We start from the raw sequence: 21,642 nt of genomic DNA, 5'->3' as shown, positions 1-21,642 counted from the left end.
GAGTTTGCAGTACTATTTCAGTTCCAGTCTTATACACTGCAAAAAGTTGTAGCCTAAAAATATTTTCTTAAAAATAAAATCACAAGAAAGAAAATGTATTTGTCCATGCAGCAAGTCATTTGTACAACAAGAAATGTTATAATAAGACATCAAAATCTAATGATCCAGATCTGCCACACAGGTATTGAAATGGAAAAAATAAGCTAAAAAAGCTGTTAGACAGAATGACTTTAAAGGAAATGTTATACAACTTTAAATTAAATAATTAAAATTCAACCAATTTGTTTTCACCAATTCGAGATTTTCTGAGTCTTAATTCAAGTTTTTCGATGTTTAAAAGTTTGGAGAAAAAGAATCTGGACTCAATTTGATAATGATTTCTGTATTTGTAGATACTAAAGCTCTTTATGAGTCAAAAATATATATATTTATATAAATATATTGACTTTTCGGGTTTTGAGAAAAGCTTGCAAAGGTGTAGAGCAAAGAGAAGTTCAAGCAACTTCAAACCTGGTTAAACATCTTGAATTTCTAGAAAACAAGGTTTGAAATCTTTACAAATATCAAGTAGTTTACAGTGTAGAGAACCTGGACCAAGTTTTACTAATCTTCTGACCCACTGATGCTTTTTGGGACAAAGACTGGAAACAACACAAGTTTCTTCAGAAAATATGAATTTATTTTCAAGAAGTCTTTGTTGACTTGTTGTTGTTGTTTAACACCACAGCTAATCATCTCATTTTCTTTTCATCTTTTCTCTGACACTATCACTGCGTCTGTCTTCATCCGAACTTTCTACTTTGTTCTTCCTGTTTCGGTTTTGGTTCCTTGGTTTTATCTTCAGAAGATCCAATATCCTTTTCCCCTCAGATTTTTTAATTTTATCTTTCCTGCTCTTCCAGCGTGAAGCTCAGAATCCTCACCTCATCTCACTAAACCTCCGCCTGTCACGCTTTTCCTCCACCTGCAGTCTGCAGACATCACCACAGACTCGCACGTCTGTTCTTATTTGTCATCCCCTCCATCACCAGACCCTTCGACTTCTCGGTCATGCAATCCTAGTTAGGCACTTAGAGCAAAAAGAAATGTCTTTAAAAATCTGTAAAATCCACAGATTTAAGGAATGGGGTCAAACTCTATTGTTCTCTTCCTCCACTCATCCAAAAAAGGGAGTTAACGCTTTTAACTGAGACAGAATTCTGGGTCTGGGATGGCAGAGAATCCCTTAATATGAAAGGTTCTTTGACTATACAGCATTAAAATCCCTAATTTCAGTTCCATGCCATCTTTGAAATAAAACGCAGGAGTCAGGAATCACAAGTTTGATGTCGGGCAGGAATAATCCCGAAACAACTCCGTTGTAGTTATTGTTTTTTTAACGCACACAGCCAAACCTTCGACTTTTTCTCTGATAGCGATGATGATTCACATTAAAAAAAACGGCACCGTATTGTCATCCCTTCCTGCTCTGAAACCCTGCTGGTTTGTTCCTGCAAAGACTCACAGGTAAAGACGATTCAGGAGAACAGACAGAGCTCCACTTTGATTCACAACCGTCTATTTTTAGCTCGAGTCCCGTTTGAAAAAAGCTCCCTCGCTTTGATTTGAAAACGAGCTGCACAGGATAAGTTCAGCCATTTGTGGATTTGTTGTTCCCTAAAGACCCACTCCAATGAAAATTTCATTTTTGGTGTTTTTAACAAATGCTTGTGTGATTTTTCTGATGATGGAGGACATGTATAAAGAAAATGATTCTTAAAATTTAATTTCTGAGTATTTATTTAGTCAAATTGTTATGAATCAGCAGGAGACAACAAAATATCTTTAAAAAGTTTGTTTGTGACATAGAAAATACGCTGGGCGGGCCACAAGCTCCCTACTCTGCTCCATTCCAATGCATCCACTTGTGAGCAAACAAATCCATGAACGTCTTTGTTTTCCTCGTCTGAGCTGGAATCTGGATCTAAACTAGCTTCAATATTGCTCGCACTACTAATGTAAACAGATAGTTATTAGTTAAAGGTGTCAGGGCGGATAGAAGATAGGAAGATATTTAAACTCCTCCACCTGGGGCAGGAGCACTCCACCCACCCTGAGAGGGCAAACTACCTTTCTCCTGTCGAGAACCATGGCCTCGGACTTAGCGGTGCTGACCCGCATCCCAGCCGCTTCACTCTCGGATGCGAGCCGCCCCGATGCAAGCTGGAGGTCCTGGCCTGATGAACCCAACAGGACAACATCATCTGCAAAGACCAGAGAGGAGATCCTGTGCTCCCCAAACCAGAACCCATCCTGCCCCTGGCTGCACCTAGAAATTCTGTCCATAAAGACTATCAACAGAGCTGGTGATAAAGGGCAGCCTTGCTGTAGTCGAGGGTCCGGCTTATGGTCTGCTCTAAGCACGGTCATACAGAGACTGGACAGCCCTCAGTGAGGCTCCTCGGACCCCATACTACCAGAGCACCCTCCATAGGATACCACAGGGGACGTGGTCGAATGCCTTCTCCAAGTCCCCAAAACACAGGACGAGCAAACTCCCATGAATGCTCCAGCACTCTCAAGAGGGTGTAGAGTTGGTCCACTGTTCCACGACCAGGACGGAAACCGCACTGTTGTTCCTGGAACTATCGGACAGACTCTGCTCTCCAGTTCCCTGGCATAGACTTTCTCTGGGAGCCTGAGGAGTGTGATTCCTCTGTAGTTGGAACACATCCTCTGGCCCCCCTTCTTGAAAAGGGGAACCACCACCAAGGCCAACCAATAGTCCTTCTCCATGGCCTCCCCGAACTCCTCCCAGGACTGAGTTTTTGCCTCCACAACAGCCACGGCTGCAGCTAGCCTCCTCCACCAAGTTTGCGGGGTGCCGCCACACAAGGTACCAGAGGCCAACAGCAGCAGAGGGGGTGTTCTCCAACACCAGGCGGCTGAGATGGTTTTCATTCAAAGCACCTTCTCTGAGGCAAAAAACAGCAACAAAAATGCACGCAAACTAGAAACCAGTTTCTACCTTTTTGTGATCTAATAAAAAAAAGAATCTGTGATGATTTTTTCTGGTGTTTCACAGCAGTTAAATAAATGTCAGCATAAGCGGACCCCTCTCTAAAGGATGGGAATAAGAAGAAGCTCATTGTTGAAGAGCAGTCGTGTGTTCCTCTTCTTTCCCAATAAGCCTCCTCTGACCTCTCTGTCTTGGAAGTTTAACTCTAATTGCTGCTTTACATAAGAATGAAATCCAGGCAGGTTCGGCGAGGACTATTTTTAGAAACGTCTGCAGTCGAACATATTTCCGTGGCATATGGTCTTATGATAATTGCTATTACTTCAGTGCACGGGTTTTTGGAAATAAATGAGCAACGGGAGCCAACGGGCTTGTGTGTTCCCACGAGACACCATGGAGGGGTGCTGGTAACCCCCCATTACACTGCAGCACACGCTCCTACACATATCTCGCCATCTGTTGACACACAGTTGTTAAAAATAGCAGTCTAGCAGAAGCTTCCTGCGTGGCCGGGACACAGGCACAGCGGGTCCCTGTGCTGTCCTGCAGAACGCCTGAATGTCTTCACGTCTTTTTCACTGAACTTTTCCTGCAGTTCATGTCAGTTCCTCTTTGGATTTTACGTTGAAGGTCGTTTGTGTCTGACATTAGGGTGAGTTGCTGCGAACCGAACGCCCCAATGGAGCCCCAATTTGACCAGTTCATGCAGTTTCACCCCATCCATGGGACAAACGTCAGACTGGACCACACAGGAACTCAGGCTACGCGGGTGGAAAGCTTCGCCAACGGGGTTTGTTTCAGCAAAGCGCCCCTAAAGCCCGGGGAAATCTTTCTCATAGAGATTGAAGAGAAGGAGCTTGGCTGGTGCGGCCACCTTCGGATCGGTCTGACGGCCAGGGACCCTAAAAGCTTCGAGGTGGTGCCCGAGTACTCCATCCCAGATCTGACAGACCAGGGGGACAGCTGGGTGTTTGCAATCACTCGTAACCACAACAAAGTCATAGAGGAGGCTGACGTCCCAGAAAACCTAGATGGAGGCCTTGCAGGAGGTCACAGGCTGGGGCGGGGGGAGGCAGAAGACGAAGATCAGAGAAATGGAGACGGCCACAACTTGAAGACGAAAAGTTTTTTCACAGATACTCACCTTTACATCGAGAACGTTTGCATCCCCAAGGACAAGCTGGTTGGTCGCAGTCGGCCTGGACGCTTCAGCCACATCCTGGATGATCTTTATAAGACCAACGCTCTGCCCCCGACGGCCAGACGCAGCAGAATAGGAGTCCTGTATGTCCCAAAGGCCCGAGGTCTGGCTGACATGCACATCATAATCAACGGAGAGGACATGGGAGCCTCCGCAAAGGGGATACCAGCAACCAACCCGCTGCACGCCGTGGTGGACGTCTTTGCCGCCACAAAAAGTGTCCGCATCGTTCAAGTGGAGTACGGCTGTGAGTGTCATGTCTCGTTTTTTGGACTGTGTGATGTCATACAGCTTCCAGCTGAACGGCAGTGTTCACAGTCTAGAAGTAAAAGGGTTTTCCGGGTTGTGGGATTTTCCTGCATCTTTTCATCTTTTTTGTGGTAATATTGATTTGTTTGATGTTTGTAGTGGTTGTTGCATTTTGGCATTCTGTCCTTTTTTTGTTCCTTTACTTTTATCAAATTGTACCAGACTTGTCTTGTGTTTCTAAATAACTTTATTTTATTTTATTTATTTTAATGTATTTGTTGTCTTGTGTCTGTGATAGTTCCAGTAGGGTATTTCCTCTTTTTGTTCCTTTAATTGCTTCCTTTGTTACTGTAAATTACAGGTCCTACCACACTTCTTAGATAACTGTATTCTACATTATTTTAAGTATATCTATTTTATTATTACATTTCTTTTTAAATATGAAAACTACCTTTGTATTGTGTCACACTGCAAATTACATGTTGTAATGTCATGTGATATCATGAAGGAGTTTGTAATTCTAAGAATTCCTCTTTTGACATTTTTTAAATGCAGGTATCCTTAATGTTATTACTGAATTGACCACAACATATGCATATACATATTTTTGTTATTCTCTTTTTTTTTTCTTTCTTCCCAGTCTCATCACTGCAAACACTCTGCAGGAAGGCCATCCAGAACAACATTGTCCACAGGATGGCAATTGACTGGCTGGAGCTACCTGAGACACTAAAGCATCTCTGCAAATATGAATAAAGCATAAATAAATTAAAAAATAACTGTAAATGTCTCCAAATGTTCCTCGTAAATTCTACAAAGTGTTTCATTTAATAACTGCCAAAAGATACATCGCATCATCTGGACATATTCACTGTGTGATAGTGTCTAGAAGTTACGATTTATTTCAAGTTTTTAAAGGATTTGGAAAGAATTTACTCGCTTCGTTTGAATGCAGCACTAACAAAACATAATAAAATCTTTATTTATTTATGTATTTATTTATTTATTTATTTATTTATTCATTTATAACATCAACTCAGCAAGGGTTTCTGTCAAACAGTGACATCTAGCGGCAGTTTTAGTAACATCAGGTGGAGCTTTCTTTAAAAAAAAGAAAAAGCTAGTTCTCGCGAGAACTTGTATACAGGACGTTCCTACACCGATACTGATTAAGGTTTATTTTTTGCTCTTAGCTCATCCGGTAAAGCATTAAAAATGTCTTTTTGTAGATTTGTTGGTGGAGAAATTTACAAGGATCATTTTAAACCAGGTGAGGACGCTGTGATTGTCACGGGGTGATGATTTAGGCTCGATTTTTAGACAGGATTAGAGGCTAAAAATAAATGATAACCTTTCTAGATTTTTTACGCGTTTTCCGGTCTGGTGGAAAATTTGTTCATTTTCCCGTTTTTACAGAAACATTTTATGTACAGGTAATGCTAAAGTAATTTACTTAAGGTGAATTTATTTATTTATTTGCTTATTTATCTATTTATTTTACATTTTCGATAAATATTTGCGAAAATGTACATTTTAAATATAAATTCTTACATTAAAATAGTTAGTTTGATACTTTTTTATATAGTGTTTTTATGTTTATTACTTTATAAGCGTGTTTTGTATTTTTTTTTTTTTACAAAAAAATGTCAAATTAAGCTATAATGTGTGTGTTCTCATAAATAATAAGTCACATTTAGGATTACATGAGAAAAAACGAAAATAAAAATCTATAAAGATATTAATAACAAAAACTATATTTTTTAACTCTCATTATTCCAACATTGAACCAAAGTCCAGAGCAGCTGCAGAAAGCGGATTTGGTATTTGCTCCATGAAATATAAAGTTTTTATGCTAAACGAATGTGCTGTAGGTCAGACAGAGGAGTTCAAGGTGGAGGTGGGACTACACCAAGGATCAGCTTTGAGTCCTTTTTTGTTTGCTATGCTGATGGACAGGCTGACAGACGAGGTAAGACAGGAATCTCCCTGGACAATGATGTTTGCGGATGACATTGTAATTTGCAGTGAGAGTAGAGAGCAGGTGGAGGAACAGCTAGAGAGGTGGAGGTTTGCTCTGGAAAGAAGAGGCATGAAGGTCAGTCGTAGTAAGACAGAATACATGTGTCTGAACGAGAGGGATCAAGGTAGAAGCGTTAGGTTACAGGGGGCTGAGGTGAAGAAGGTGCAGGAGTTTAAGTACTTGGGGTCAACAGTTCAGTGTGATGGGGAGTGTGGAAAAGAGGTGAAGAGGCGAGTGCAGGCAGGTTGGAGCGGGTGGAGGAAAGTGTCAGGAGTGTTGTGTGACAGACGAGTGTCAGCAAGACTCAAAGGAAAGGTGTACAAGACAGTGGTGAGACCAGCTCTGCTCTATGGGTTAGAGACGGTAGCAGTGAGACAGAGACAAGAGGCTGAGATGGAGGTAGCGGAGATGAAGATGTTGAGGTTCTCCTTAGGAGTGACCAGGTTAGACAGGATAAGGAACGAATACATCAGAGGGACGGCTCATGTGGCCTGTGTTAGCGACAAAGTCAGAGAAGCCAGACTGAGATGGTTTGGACATGTTCAGAGGAGGGATAGTGGATATATTGGTAGAAGGATGTTGGAGATGGAGCTGCCTGGCAGGAGGGCAAGAGGACGGCCAAAGAGGAGATACATGGATGTCTTAACAGAGGACATGAAGTTGGCTAATGTTAGGGTAGAAGATGTTCATGATAGAGTGAGGTGGAGGACGATGATTCGCTGTGGCGACCCCTGATGGGAAAAGCCGAAAGAGAAAGAAGAAGATGCTAAACGAATCAGTTTTCTCTCCATATTGTCTGTTTTAATAACATGTTAATGTGATCCTCTGATATTTCCTGCAGGCATATATGTGTGCTCCAATTGCAACCATCCTCTGTTCTCCAGTCGGTCCAAGTTTGCCCACTCGTCTCCTTGGCCGGCCTTCACCGACACGCTCAGGGAGGACAGCGTCACCAAACTGATGGAGACTCTCACCGCCTTCAAGGTCTGCAGCCGTCTGGTCCGTTTCTCTGTCGGAGGTTTGGTGGTAAACCTAAAATCTGCTGTCTGGAACCTCGCAGGTCCTGTGTGGGAAGTGTGGCAGCGGACTGGGTCACGAGTTCGTCAATGACGGTCCGGTGGAGGGAAAGTCACGCTTTTGAATATTCAGCCACTCGCTAAAGTTCGTCCCCAATAAAGGTGGGATAGCATTTAGCTGTAAAACACTCCTAAACTCGTAAAATAATTTCATTTTCATGCTCGTTTGTTGAACATTTACGATCACGCTATCGCCTGCCGACATCTGTCAAGTTTGCTTAATAGTCCTGTTTAAGAAGAGGACTGAACTGGACTAAAACCTTTAGGATCTAACTTTAAGTTGCATTAAATCTGCATTTCTTTACCCTTTTTTCATGTGTTTATCGTCTGTTTCTTTCCCCCTTTTCTCCAGATAAAGACAAACAGTAAAGAGCGAGATGGAAGCATCCAGAACGTGTCCCAGTGAGGGGGACAGGTCAGCGGGTGACGTGGACGGGGGGAAAGGCCTGAGAAGGACGCCCTGACCACTGAAGAATCTTTGACCAGGAGGGAGCCCCTTCCCAAACTTTACATTCCATCCGCTCCTCATATTCATTCCTGTGAAGTTCTTTCATGAAGCATGATTTTCAAACAACTAATCATTCCTCCTTAGAGTGTGCTTTAATATTCTGAACAGGAAGTGGACACAAACAAACATTTGCACAAATAATATCTATGCACTAAAACCCAGAATCTGCACAGATTCTGGGTTTTTCATGTTTTTGTTGCTTATTTTCTTTGCATTGATCAGCTAAGACACAAAGATTTTATCTTGTACTTCTATGCTTTGATGCTTGTTTGAAAGAAAACTACAAATAAAACCAAATTCTCTGTCATTTGTCTTGAGTACTTGCAGTTTTCTATAGATGACAGCTACAGTATTTTAGGTTTTCATCCAGAACAGCTATTTAAAAATATTACATTTTTGCACAAAAAGTCCACGGGTTTAGCATTCGCCTCAACAGTGTCTGTATTTTTGCACCCACAGAGCAATAACACAACTGTTGTGATGTCAAAAACTATATCACAATTACTTGTAACTACAAAAAATAAGAATTTGTTTTTTTAATAAATTTGATTAAAAAGAGACCCATTGTGTGCTGATTGGTAAAACATTTGAATTAGAATTTAATATTTTAGTATTAAATTGATTTTTTTTAATTCAGTAGTTGTTTTTTTTCAATGTTAAGAGCAATTTACCTAAAAATATTAATTTAGCCATTTTACTTTATTTTAAATCGTCTCCAATGTTGACCTAATGTTGATTACTTACACCAGCAATCGACAAATAAATACAAATAGCTTAGAAAGATTACATTGTACACATGCTTCATTTAATTAGTATAGAATACTAATAAAAAAGTAGTTTTCTTTACAATAAAAAAAATTAATAGATTGAAGCTATCAAAATGAAAAGGTTTGAAAGGACATTTGTCCCCACAAAATATCAATCTGTGCACACAAAAAGCCAATTTGTGTTTACAAAATACCATACTAATTTGTGCAGACGAAATGCAATTGTATGCCCACAAAATACTAATGTGTGTGCACAAAATCCAGGTTTATGTGCACAAAATGGAACTTTGTGAAAAAAAAATACTTACTAGTGTGCAGAGAATCCTAATTTGTGCATACAAAATCCTAGTTTGTGTACAGAAAACGCTAATTGTAGTGCACAAATGCCAATTTGTGAGCAAAAATATCCTAAACTGTGTTCACAAAATGCCAATATGTGAGCAAAAATTCCTAAGTAGTGCGCGGAATCCTAACTTGTGCACCCGAAATCCTAGTTTGTGTACACAAAATGCGAATTTGTAAGCAAAAATCCAAATTATTGTGCGCCAAATCTTAATTTGTGTGCATAAAATCCTAAACTGCGTGCACAAAATGCCAATAAGTGAGCAAAAATCAATTTTTTGTGTACAAAATAGTCATTTGAGGGCACAAATGCTTATTTGTGGCCACAAAATCCTTATTTTTCCCACAAACTATTCATTTGGGTATCATATCCGTGGCTCCATGAATGAGTTAGCATGACGTTTCCAGCTTGTTACCTCTAGATGGAGACATTCTCCTCCTATCTGTGCAGCACAACCTGCTCCTTCTTTTAGATGACTGTGTGCGTGTCTTGACATAGAGAGGCAGATTATGTTCTCGCTGGCTGGCATTAATTACAGAGGCTGGTTCCTTTAGCTGCAAACCGAGGCTGGGCTCTCTGAGGCCCATCTGCAGGCCATACCCTCTGGTATCCAAAGCTGGCAAAGACCCTGAGGTTTAGATGAGAGCCAAGCTGCCTGCTGAGAGGCTGAGGGCTATTATTACAAAGGAAGTAAACACACGCAGACACACACACGTGAACATACAGAAAAAAGCCAGAAAATGCATTCCAAGGATCACAATTCTCATTAAAAACACTCTCCATGACTCTCAAGAGGAGCTTTGTGGTATTTCATGTTTTACTTTTAGGCTACACTTTGATTTGTTGTTTTCACAAAGCAGATTTTAGGGACATTAATACTATAGCTTTTTCAAGTTGGTTAAATTAAACTACTTTTTTTTCCGATAAACTTAGTATTTTTCTTGTTTACTATTTTACCAAAATAGCAAAACATAGGATTTCCACAACTGACAAGAACTCTTGAATTAAAGAAATCCCCATTGACAGAGGATCTTGTTTTCTGTATTTGAGATTTGATGTCTTTTCCCATAAATTAAAGACAATTAATAAATATTATCATTGTTATTATGGTTATTCCTTCATGGCTGAGCACGATTTCCACCAGGAGAGTTTTAAGATATCTTAAATCGGATGCCTGAATGCAGATTTCTGCTAGAACTTCAACATGCTCACAATATTAGCACAGTCTTGCCTGTATAAATGTGGTTTAAAAGGATAAAAGAGATGATAAAAATGAATTGAAGCCACCCTCACTGGTGGGGCGGCTGCTACACGACCCTCACTCTCCCCTTCCGTCTCTATGGTCAGAGGCAAATGTGACCAATTCATTCAAAATTTATTTTTAAAATTGCTGCTTTTCTGTTGGTCTTATCTCCATAGCAACCATTTTATGTTTTGGTCGCCTGGGGGTGACGAACAAGTCTGTGTGCTTTTAAGAAGAATCGTCAAAAGTAAATTTTTGGATTACCTTAGCAACGGATGTTTTTTGTTGGCTACACCCACATTTCTCATATGTTCATATCGTATGTCATATTGTTTTGTTCAGCTTGAGCCACTGTTTCGTGTATTGAACCCCCATTTTTCCCAAGTAGTTTCTCAATGATGCTAGTAGGGACAGATCAAAATCCCTTGGAGGACTTAAAAATTTAACGGGTCAATAAAGATACTGAAGGTGATTTTTTTTTTTTTTTTTAATTCAAGATGGCGACCTCTTTCCAAAGTCCAGGTCCAGATCTACTGCAGGACAAAATAAAGAAATGTGAGAACTGTTTGTGACGATTCGAGGTAAATGTCGTTCACATTTATGGTACAGGCAATAACTAAAGTATTAAAGTACAGCAATTGGTTGCAGTTCTGAATATTTTTTAAAACAGTCCCACGATGGCTTTTTTCAAAATGCCTTATAACAATTGCAGAAGTTCACAGTTTAGTTGCTGAGCTCTGCTTTTGTGCAACTGTTCGGGTGTTTTTTAACCTTAAATGGTTCACAAACAGGTTTTAAAAACTGTGAAAAACTTTGTACAAACTGATTTGAAATCATGGATTGTTCAAAAATCCTCAAAGCAAATGTCTTATAGAGAGCTTGTGTACGCTGACTTTCACTGAAGTATCTCAAGTAAAGACAAGGCTACCGGGTTATTGTCATGTTTTTGCTTATCAATTCATTAATTAAACCTCAGTGACGACACTTCTGAGCCAAGATTCCTTTCATTGGAAATTTGTGGTTTGCATTTCGAGGCTTCCTGGAAAGCTTCTGTTTCTGCTGATGGATTCCACGTAACTAAGTGTCAGAGTGTGGGAGTGAAAAAACTAAACATTTATGATATTTCAAAGTTCTACGACTGATAGAAACTTCCATTCATGGTAGTATTTTTAATTAACTTAATCATAATAACAGTTTTTTTTACTGGAGATGAAAAAAAGTAAGTTTGTTCTTTGCACTAATACCCACTCCGATCATCTTTAGATCTGTTGTTTTTTTGGCGGGACAAAGTTTCTGCAGAGCGACAGTAGTTTTTTAGAAATCCACCTCGGAGTGGTGGGCAGGACGGCTGGTGCAGAGCAACCCCGCCGCCCTTCCTGTCGCCCATAACTGAGATCTCTGAACATGCTCTCCCGCACTAGGACTTTTGAGCTGATAAACATTTATAAACGTCCTCCATCCTCATCATAGGTCTTCGAGACGATGCAAATTCTGAGACTTTAAGTCAGAAATTTACCCAAAAAAGATAAATGCCTAAACAACTACATTAAAAAAGCCTTAAAAAGAAATCCTCCTATCTGCACGTCAGTGCTATTTGTGACTTTTGTCCTACAATGTTGACATTTCTCTGACAGAAAGGAATATTAATTAGGTTATACTAGATTAAAGATGTTTTAGATAACAGGAGCATTTGTGGGGGTTTTTCTCCAGGAAAATGTGTTTGGAGTTTGTTTAACGAGCCCAAACAAGGTAACAAACCTGTCAAAGTGGTTTGGTGATGAGGTTTATCAAATGTTTACCACCCGTTTCTGAATGTGTGAGGTTCTTAAAAAGCCTTGGAATGAACATAAATCCATACTTTCCAAAGACATGTTGTGATCTCAGAAGATCTGAACACGGCCGCTCTAAAGGCATTTTTCACAGCAGACATGAGGTTTGACTCAAACCCTAAACTGTTTCTGTTGCTTTTTTAAATTTTTTTTATAAATACATCTGTAAATGTTGACAAAAGACAAAAAGAAAAATAGATAAATGAGGAAAATTAAAATAATTTTTAAGGAGAAATGGTTTCAGTCAACAAAATAAACACATTTGAAACAATCTAAATATTAGTTTGGAGAAACACATTTGAAGGGCCGTTTTTCTATAAATTCCCCAAAGCAGATAATTCCTCAAAAACATTTAGCAACGGCTGACTTTTAACTTTTATCGTTTGGGTTTTAGCTCGTGAGCTCCAGATCAGATAAAAGATGATTAGTTCAAATTGTCCCATCAGTCTTTGCTTCCCCCCGAGGCAGAATGCAGGTGGATGAGATCATGGTTATTAGGGAAGCCTGGTGAGCCAAGACACACAGCAACACCGACGGCGGGCAGGAACATGCCTTTGAGCGCCATGAGAACGTAAAGCGCCAAACAAAAACTAAAAAGTAAAAACAAAAATGTATGGCAACGACATCTCTGTGTGTGGGAGTGAAACTTAACTAAAACCTCTCTTAATGGAAGAAATTTACCAGAAAATGGTCAATTTTGGGCTTTTTAAATATTGTTTTTGTTTAAATTAAACAAAGTTTAAGTTAAAGAACATTTGGGACTAAAAACATCGCAAAGTGTTGCAAAAAATGTTCCTGCGTTGATATTTTGCAGCTAAATGGACTGGAGAGTTATACAACATAACTGATAACTTCAAAGATTTGTGAACCCAAGAAGTAGAAAACACATTGAAGCACATGCAAATCAGCAGAGGAGCATTGATCACAACGTTAAAAAATGTTAATAACCTCCAAAAAAGGTAAACGTGCGACTAACTACACAAAAGAAAACTCAATTTTTCCTAATATTCATAGCGAGGACCTGATTGTTTTCACAATTCTTCCTTCATTTACTTAGCCACATACTCAAATCTGCCCAAAACATTAACATACTCGGTGAAAATGAATTTTTTTCACGGTGAGCAACCCCCCCCCCTCAAAGAAATGATGACATCACAGCGGGAGACACCATCAACGAAATGAATGGGACCAAAATCTCTTATGGGGCTCAGAGAAAAGAGAGAAAACAGTTAAAAAAATCCACAAACAAAACCAAAACACGAGCCGGAAGTATCCAAAGGAAGATTTAAATTATTATGGGATGGCCACAGGATCTGCAGTTTGGCAGCTATTTTGATTTGAGAAATTGGGAAATTTGGCGATTCTTCACATTTTTACAAAATACGGGTAAAAAAACGTTTGTTTCAGCAAAATTCTGCACAAATTGAATCCTGGAATAAGTCCACCATCTTGAAATAAAAAATAAAAATAAAGTCATCTTTAGCATCAGCTTAATTTGAACTACGTAATAGTGGCGAGCTCGCAAAAGTGGCAAAATCTATTGCTCACATATTTTTTACCAGAAGATTGTGAAAATGTAACACATGAACCGTTGGCTCAAGCTGAACGTAACAATATGAGACATGATAGAAACATATTAGGTTATGTGGGTGTGGTTAACAAAAGACATCTTCCGTTGCTTAGGAAATCCCAAAATGTACTTTTGCCGATTCTGTTAAAATTTGCACAGACCTGTTCGTCACTGTCAAACGACCAAAAAATTAAATGGTTGCTATGGAGTTAAAACCAGCTGAAAAGCCGCCATTTTGACATTTTGTTTTTTTTTAATTGAAGTAAATTTGAGGAATGAGAGGCGTGTAGCAGCTGGAAAGGGCCATACAATCCCCCCCTCACAGCTATAATTTATCATTTGATTTATAATAAAGCCCTAAAAGCAGAATCCTTTACACCTTTTTATAGATGTTTTTTAAAAATTAAGTTATCTATTTTAAATCTTTTGGATTCTCCGGTGCAATTCTCTTTAAAAATGGCCATTTCATTGCATGTTTCAAATATGCAGAGACTTCTCCTGCACAGAAATTTTTGTATTTTATTAAAAATGTCTTATTTGCACATGTTTAGGGTTTGATCGTTTCTTTTGAACCCAAACTTTCCAAAAGTGCAGAAACAAAAATTTATTTTTAAAATTGCTGCTTTTCTGTTGGTTTTATCTCCATAGGAACCATTTTATGTTTTATGCTTTTGAGTGCGGAAACGTCTCCCTTTTGCAAACCTGGAGTTTTACAGAAAGTATTTCACAAAAAGCAGAGTTGACTTTAGGAAATTACCTAATTTATTTACAACGTTCTGGCAATAGGAACCTCGGGTATGAAAAAAAAAAAAAAAGGAAAAGAAGGCAGGTCTGGTAACAGAAGCCATAAATATGTCTGAAAATATAAAACCCTGCAGCTGAATGTTAGGTGGCCCACTCCTGCTTGAATTTTTTTGCGCTTGGAAGCTAAATCCCACACTGGCTGCAAACAGCATTAACTCAAAGGCGGCTAACCACTCAGGCAGTGGAACAAGAGCCACCCAGCATCTGGGCTGAATTATGCTCCATCCTCTGGACACCGAGCAAATCTCCTCCATCCATCTTGATGTCCTGACACATACCATGTGGACTGCAGTGCCCAGCTCACCGGGCCTGCTCATGTCTCCGGTCAGCAGCATCACTCAGGTCCCTGCAGACCTGAACCGCACACGTCCCCATACATCACAGAGCTCAATAAGTCAGCTCAGAGATAGATATTGGCACCTTTTCCATCCAGATGGGATTTGACTCTGAAGGTAACAAAGAGCTTGGTGGACTTACTGCTGTTTTTACAAGGTGTGACAGTATCGGTGTCTGCATGAGCGCGACGCTCAGTGACATAAACCCAATGTTTGCAAGCGTCAGTCCAGCCTTTTAGATGCACGACGGTCTGGGTATCTTGCAGTTCCCTTGAGGCTCGTACGGCCACCTCAAGAGAAGTCATGGAAGTATGGAGCGTACCACTGCCGTGTGTGTGTGTGGTAAATGTAATGTATAGTATTTGTATGGAGAATGGAAGTTACACAAACAGGTGATGCTGTCATACAGTCCCACTTACGCTACCTTAGTTGCTAGTAAGGTTTAAGGACCCAAACTGAGCATGTGCAAATGGGGTGTGCAGGTGATACACACCAAATACACTATGTCTAATTTATTCATTAGACACACTTATCACGTGAACAGCACCTGTGCACAGGATTTTAGGAGACTGAAAAAAGAGGAAATCTGTACGACACACCTGTACCTCACCTGCTTCACCCTCATGTGTTGTTACAATGTTCACCATGACCTGTTGCCTGCAGTATGCCTTTAGAAAAAGATCTGTCTTTGGCTCTACGGGTTTTCCGAGTCGTCCTACAATCTTACAATTTACAGGTTTGCTCTTTTTTTACCCGCAGACCAGGTAAAAAAAAAAAAAAAGATTATATCCACCTCCTAAAGTACAGCAGGGACTAATTTGGTGTAAAGACTCAAGTTCTTAGACCAAACTCCGCCCCTCATTTGGGAGGAGTTATTTGTCATTTTCTTCATCCACTGAAACACAAAAGGATCCGGGAAGATTTGTAAGCACACAAAATGACTGGGGGATAAAACTGTTCTGTAAATTCATGTGAAACTATTCCAGCTTCGTGGACTCTGCTCATTTTGAACGTTTTTAAACCAGTTCAACAATGAAGGTTGACATTTTCTATCCATCTACTTTCAATCCCTTTTGGGGTTTTGTGGAAAAGTTGACATTTCATTTTTAAATTCTAAGGTTTAATGAAAAGTTCACATATATGGTTCTGAGAAAAACCAGCACTGATGGACAATCCCAGCAAATTCCCCCCCAAAAATATAAAAAACTAAAAAAACTCAGAAGCACTTCCTACAAGTTTAGATCTTTAAACACCCACTCAGAGGAAAATGGCGTTTTTAACATGTTCTTGTGGCTTTTTTCTGACAAATATAATGAAAATTCTCCTTGATAAAGAAGAACACAGGTGAAGAGCATTTAAACTGCAGCTGCTAATGTCACTGTGTTATCCTACGGCCATAATAGAAATCTGCTTCTGAGCTCCTCTAAAGGTGGGTAAATAAACCCACAGTTGCTTGGAGCTGCTGGCAGGCCTTTTCTTAGAGAGCCAGATCCTGAGACAGAAGATAAGACCTGAAAAAGTTTACAGACGTCTGCTCTGCAGCTCGTCCGTTTGAGGCTCCATCTGTGGAAAGACCGTCTGATGGTTCCTCTGACTGTTGGTAAGCTCTGAGCGTGCCTGAGTGTGTTTTCTGTCCAGGAGCAGATAACAGGAAATCAAAGGCTTCAAATCAGCTGATCTGCACAAGAAGCACACAACCAAATGAAGTGGTTTTCTTTTCGCATCTGCAGCACACTTGTGGTTAATTCTAATGTCTGTCCTTGCATGATAGCGGCTGAGCACTTGTGTAAGTTTCTTCGTTCTGAGGTCAAACTCTCGGGGGGAGTTTCCTTGAAGGCCCCTACAGCTCCGGCACATTGATTTCTGTGCATGAAAATATTGAACAGTAGGCCAGCGAGGCATCTTGATGCGGGCCGGAGAAGCTCCTGCACTGAAAGTAATCATTTTTATTTCATCCTTGGCTTCTGCTCTGCTCTCCCAGCATGGCATTTCTTTAATTTACTGTCCTCTCAGGCTTCTGATCTCTCACAGTCTGCCGTGGAATTTCATAGCAGACGGTGATTATAGGCCTGTTTTTATTGCATGAATGACATCATAAGTATAGATCATGGAGTGGTCATAGGGTTTTGGAAATGCACGCGCAGTAAAATTGCTCCGAAGCTGCAGCGTGCAGTCCAAGACCTGAAGGTAAATGTTTGGATTTCGGTGTAAAGAGGTCAGCAAAAGGGAAGTCTGCTTGCTAAAATAACTCAGACACTAACATGAAAGTGAGTTCCAAAAGTTCTAGGAGGAGCAGAGAAGGTTCACAAGGACCAATCAGAACATCTTACTAGTTTTACATTTAAACCTGTCTGATAACAGAAAAGATAGGAGTTTAAAGAACTGCTGGACTAATGGCTGTGACCTGACCTCACCCAAAAGATACAATATTGCCTCATGGGGTATTTGTCCAGGATAGACGTTTCATGTTGGAAAGTAGAAGAAAAGCATAATTTTCCTTTCAAAATAAAAGCAACACAGCAAAATAAGGCTTTGTTTAAACCTGTGTTATATTATCTTTCATATTCCCTTTTCCTGTATACTGGATTTATTATATTTCTGTGTTGAAATGTTTTATTTTTATCTTTAAGACCCACTCTGTTCATCTTTTGATCCCTTTTCAAACCGTTCCCAGTGATCTCTTAATTTTGATTGTCATTTTTAGCACAAAATCAGAAAGCCTGTAGTTTTTTAGGACATAGTTTCTGCAGGGCTGCAGGGACTGTTGGCGTGAAGCAACATTTCTGAGAGCTCTCTGTTTACACTCACTCTCCAGCTCAGTTTAGTCACGAGGCGTTAAATGTCGGCAAAAATCGCGGGCGAAATTCGTCCCGGTGTGAACAGGCCTTAAGTCTTGCTCTCTACCTTGTCTCCAGGAATCCATTACCACGAGTGGTCGCCTGATTCTTCTACACTCCCGGATCAAGCCTCTACATCTCATCCTGTCACGCCACGAGCCTCTGCCGATACTCCAGTCACGCCACGAGCCACAGACTATCATCCAGCCACGTCGTGCGTCCTCCTCGGATTTTCCTGCTACGCCTAAAGCCTACAGCATCAAGAAAATATTAAAACTTTCTTCCTCACCTCAATACTCACCTGTGTCTCCTTCCGGGTTCCAGCGTCTGGGTCTGTTTTGTACTGTGGCCCTGAAGTGCAAAGCATTCAACAAATGTTTTTGTATCGAGTTATTTGTTCAATGGTTTGCACTTCAGGGCCACCGTAGTTTGTCTTGCTAGCCACGACAGAAACTTGTGCCGTTGGTAAAAAGGAAAAATTCAAATGTGGGAGAAATTCTGTTGAGACTACAAAACCATATATATATATATATGTATATATGTATATATATACAATGCAAAAAGATACATAAATAAACAAAACCAAAGAGTTTGTTTTTATTTAGAGAGTTTTTCTACAGTCAGAAGTTAGTTTAGTTTATCTGAAATGCTCAATTAATTAAGCTCAATTCCAAAGTTATTCCTTTGACCATTTTGAATAATCCACCATTGGATTTTCTCCAAAATGTCATAATTTTAGTAGATTTCTTTTGAGAAGACGAGATGAAACATTCATGGAAATTTTCAGGAAGCAGTCTGTGTGAAAAAATAGAAACATTTTGTATTTTCTTCCTGTTTAAATATAAACCTTCATTTACTTTACGTCGTTCATAAATGCCTTAATTGCTGAAAGAAACTCATCTTTGAGTTATAGAACAGACTGTCAGATCTTTTTGCATCGTCATGTTTGGCCCCCACCATGACAGTGCACATCTAAAAGCTGGTTTGCATTGGTTTTATTTACCCGTGTGCCTAATAAATGTTAATTTACTTTGGTGTAATTTCCATGTCTTATTTCTTAAAAGTCAACAACTATTATGGACAGACTTTACGTGTCTTCTATTAAACCGCTCAAATCCACACCCATGTGATAAAGTACGGAGCCCTGTACTTAACCGGTTCCCCACACTGCCCTGCAGTTACAGCTGAAGTCATGGTTCTCCAACTGGATCTTCCACAACATAAAGGCGGCCCAAACAAACGAAAACATTAGCAAGTTGCTGCGACGTGAGGTTTGTCACAAGTGCTTTTTGGTGACACTTTGAGGAACATTCCTGCATCCCTTTGTGAGTTAAAGAGTCCGCAGCCGTCGTTTTTGACACTAGATGTTTTGTTAATGCCTAAAACTTTTATTTATCACATAAAAAACACCGAACTGCAAGAACAGCAAGATATGCATCATAGTGTGCAAGTATGCACATGCCTGTATTAGGATCCATTAAGCAGATCTGCAGAGTTCAGATCCAAGATAAGTTTTTTATTCCTTATTACGTCTAAAAACAAACAAACAACAGGAACGGTTAATGCAAACAAAAGCAAAATCACTCAAAAACCACAATCAAAAATATTTCTTTTATTTGGCCTACGTTCTATCATTGTGCTAAAGGTAAAAAAAAGTCAGAACATTTTTAATAGTACTCATGATAAAAGCTCATTTAATATGTTGTGTCGTTCTTATTTTCAATTGTCAAATTTACTATAGCGCCTGCAGGCTTTATAACTTTATGTCATTGTTTGTTTTATTTAAAATAAAAAAGTCCACTAGGAACTGTTAAATCATATTTTATTTTCAGGTTTTTGGTTTGTTTGGGATATATTGTTGTGGGGGGGGTCACATTTTTGCCCACAGCCCCCAAAGAAGTCCTGCAGCACCCCAACTTGTGAGATGTTCCAGGACAGTCAGGCCTTAAAGCCCTTTATTCTGAAACACTGGCATGAAGGAAAAATACTTTTTAGAGTTTATCTCTTAAGTAGTTTTTGTGTCAGGTGTCGTGACTTTTATTTTCTAAAGCCTCCCTTGAATGTTTCATCTTTTAAGCCGTTTAATCTCAATAAATCCGGGCGGATAGATGGTTCAAAAGTTTTCGTGTGTGTGTTTGTGCCGCATTCCAACGCAACACAATAACGGACGCTTCCCTTTTTCATTGTAGCTCCAGTGCAGCGACTGAGTGGCGTGCATTCTCATGAGGGACGGCCTAACAGGGTTAGACAGGAATTCCACTTAAAGGATGTCGGTGGCACAAAGACAGGTGTGTGAGGAAAACACACTGAGAAGTCAGGTGAGTTCAGCTGTTCTTGGAGCCTGTCATAATAGGAAAGATTCCCAGGAAGTAGCTGACAATTTTAGAAAAATAAAAGAGGTATTTATGTCCGTTGAAATGACAAAGAGCCGAATAACCAAAACAAAGTTTGAGCTCTAATCTAGTTTGTCACCTGACCCCAAAACAAGCTGGTTTCAGGTTATTATTACCAAAAAAACAGATGTGAAACCACATCTATTTGAAATTATAAATAGACCATTTATTAATTGATTACAAAAAATATACGTACTGAGGATGAAACAGGACAGCATCAAACGTTTCCTACCTTTTTTCTAAATCCTATACCTTCAGTAAGGAAAGCAGTATGTCACACAGAAACAACATAAGCCCTTGTTATTGATCCCTTTGACGCCGAAGCGACAGGTACTGCAAACGATTGTTTTTCTACATCACAACAGATCAATACTGCTGACTGCTGGAGGAGTAAAGAAGGGTAAATGATGTCTTCTCAGCTCCAAGTTACTTACAAATTGACATGCTGCCACGTCGGAGGAGCGGCGGGTCGATTGACGGCGGGATCTCTTTCAGATTAATCATCTTTTTGAACAGGCTGCCATATAAAACATCGTCTTTCAGCATTTAGGACGCCGATATGCTGAGATTTACATAGTGACGGTGATGTCATGGAGTATTTGGGTGAATTTTGGGTGTGCAGTGCAGTGACTGTCACACAGAGAGAGTCCAAGTACTCTAGATTATCATTGTTGTTCATAAATCCAAATTTGAGTGAAATTTGGTCAGATAATTTTAGTATTTTACTTTTTAATCTTAAGAGAAGACACATCCAGACATTCTGCTCTTTGGTATAAGGCTGGGTCTACATTTACACTTAGGTGAATTGCATGAAAGTCAATTTCTGAGTGAGTAAAAAAGGTCTTTTTCAACAGCTTTATTTTGTCTGCTCCTCATTCCCAATGATTTTGAATAAAAATGACTCAGAAATGCTATTTTAGGCTTATATTTCTTAATACATGCCCCCCATCATCAGAAAAACACTACAAGTAGATGTTAGATACACCAAAAACACGATTTTCATCAGAGTGTGTCATTAATCTGCGTTATAACATGTTTTGCAAAAAAATAGAGTTGACGTTTTTTATTTAAATTAAGACAGGATCCCAAATGTACCGTTTTTAACCAAATTCATTCAAAAATAATGACTGTTACACCACTAAAACAAGTTAAAAGAGAAACATTTAATACATAAATGTTTAAGAAAATTTTGGGGAAAAAAACAATTACACTTCATTTTAATCAGAAACTTGTTTTTATTTATTATTTAGGTTAAAAACATGAAACTACTGAAGTTCAATTGACTCATAATTAATGTATTTGGACTATAAAAATTAGGAAAGTTTTAGTCTTCAGCCAAAATGTTTTTTTCTTCTTATATTTGTTATATTTTCTAGAGCTAAAAAGTTTCGTTTTGGTACGAGCTGAGTGTTGGGGGGCGTGTGTGAGATAAACAGGGCGTGGATCTGCCAGTCGGAATGGAAGGAGCG

At 39.5% G+C, this 21,642-nt stretch overlaps 1 protein-coding gene and 1 pseudogene across 3 annotated transcripts; both read left to right on the top strand.

The window, feature by feature from the left end:
* Window positions 1–2,987: 2,987 nt before the first annotated feature.
* neurl2 (neuralized E3 ubiquitin protein ligase 2) lies at window positions 2,988–5,234 on the top strand. 2 transcript variants are annotated; one of them, XM_011487868.3, is made up of 2 exons: window positions 2,988–4,433; window positions 5,089–5,234. In XM_011487868.3, the coding sequence occupies exons 1-2, from the start codon at window positions 3,678–3,680 to the stop codon at window positions 5,179–5,181; spliced, it is 849 nt and encodes a 282-aa protein (XP_011486170.1). In that variant the 5' UTR covers window positions 2,988–3,677; the 3' UTR covers window positions 5,182–5,234. The 2 variants fall into 2 exon arrangements, with proteins under 2 accessions (XP_011486170.1, XP_004080194.1); XM_004080146.4 differs by having other exon boundaries at window positions 3,342–4,446.
* A 340-nt stretch (window positions 5,235–5,574) lies between these two features.
* LOC101172199 lies at window positions 5,575–8,359 on the top strand (annotated as a pseudogene). The gene is made up of 4 exons (XR_002292529.2): window positions 5,575–5,718; window positions 7,310–7,452; window positions 7,529–7,646; window positions 7,897–8,359. The product of XR_002292529.2 is annotated as a methionine-R-sulfoxide reductase B1-A-like (transcript).
* Window positions 8,360–21,642: the final 13,283 nt, after the last annotated feature.

This window comes from Oryzias latipes, chromosome 19 (assembly GCF_002234675.1).
Source record: "Oryzias latipes chromosome 19, ASM223467v1".
NCBI classification, from domain to species: Eukaryota; Metazoa; Chordata; class Actinopteri; order Beloniformes; family Adrianichthyidae; genus Oryzias; species Oryzias latipes.
This window is presented reverse-complemented; position numbering and strand designations above follow the sequence as displayed.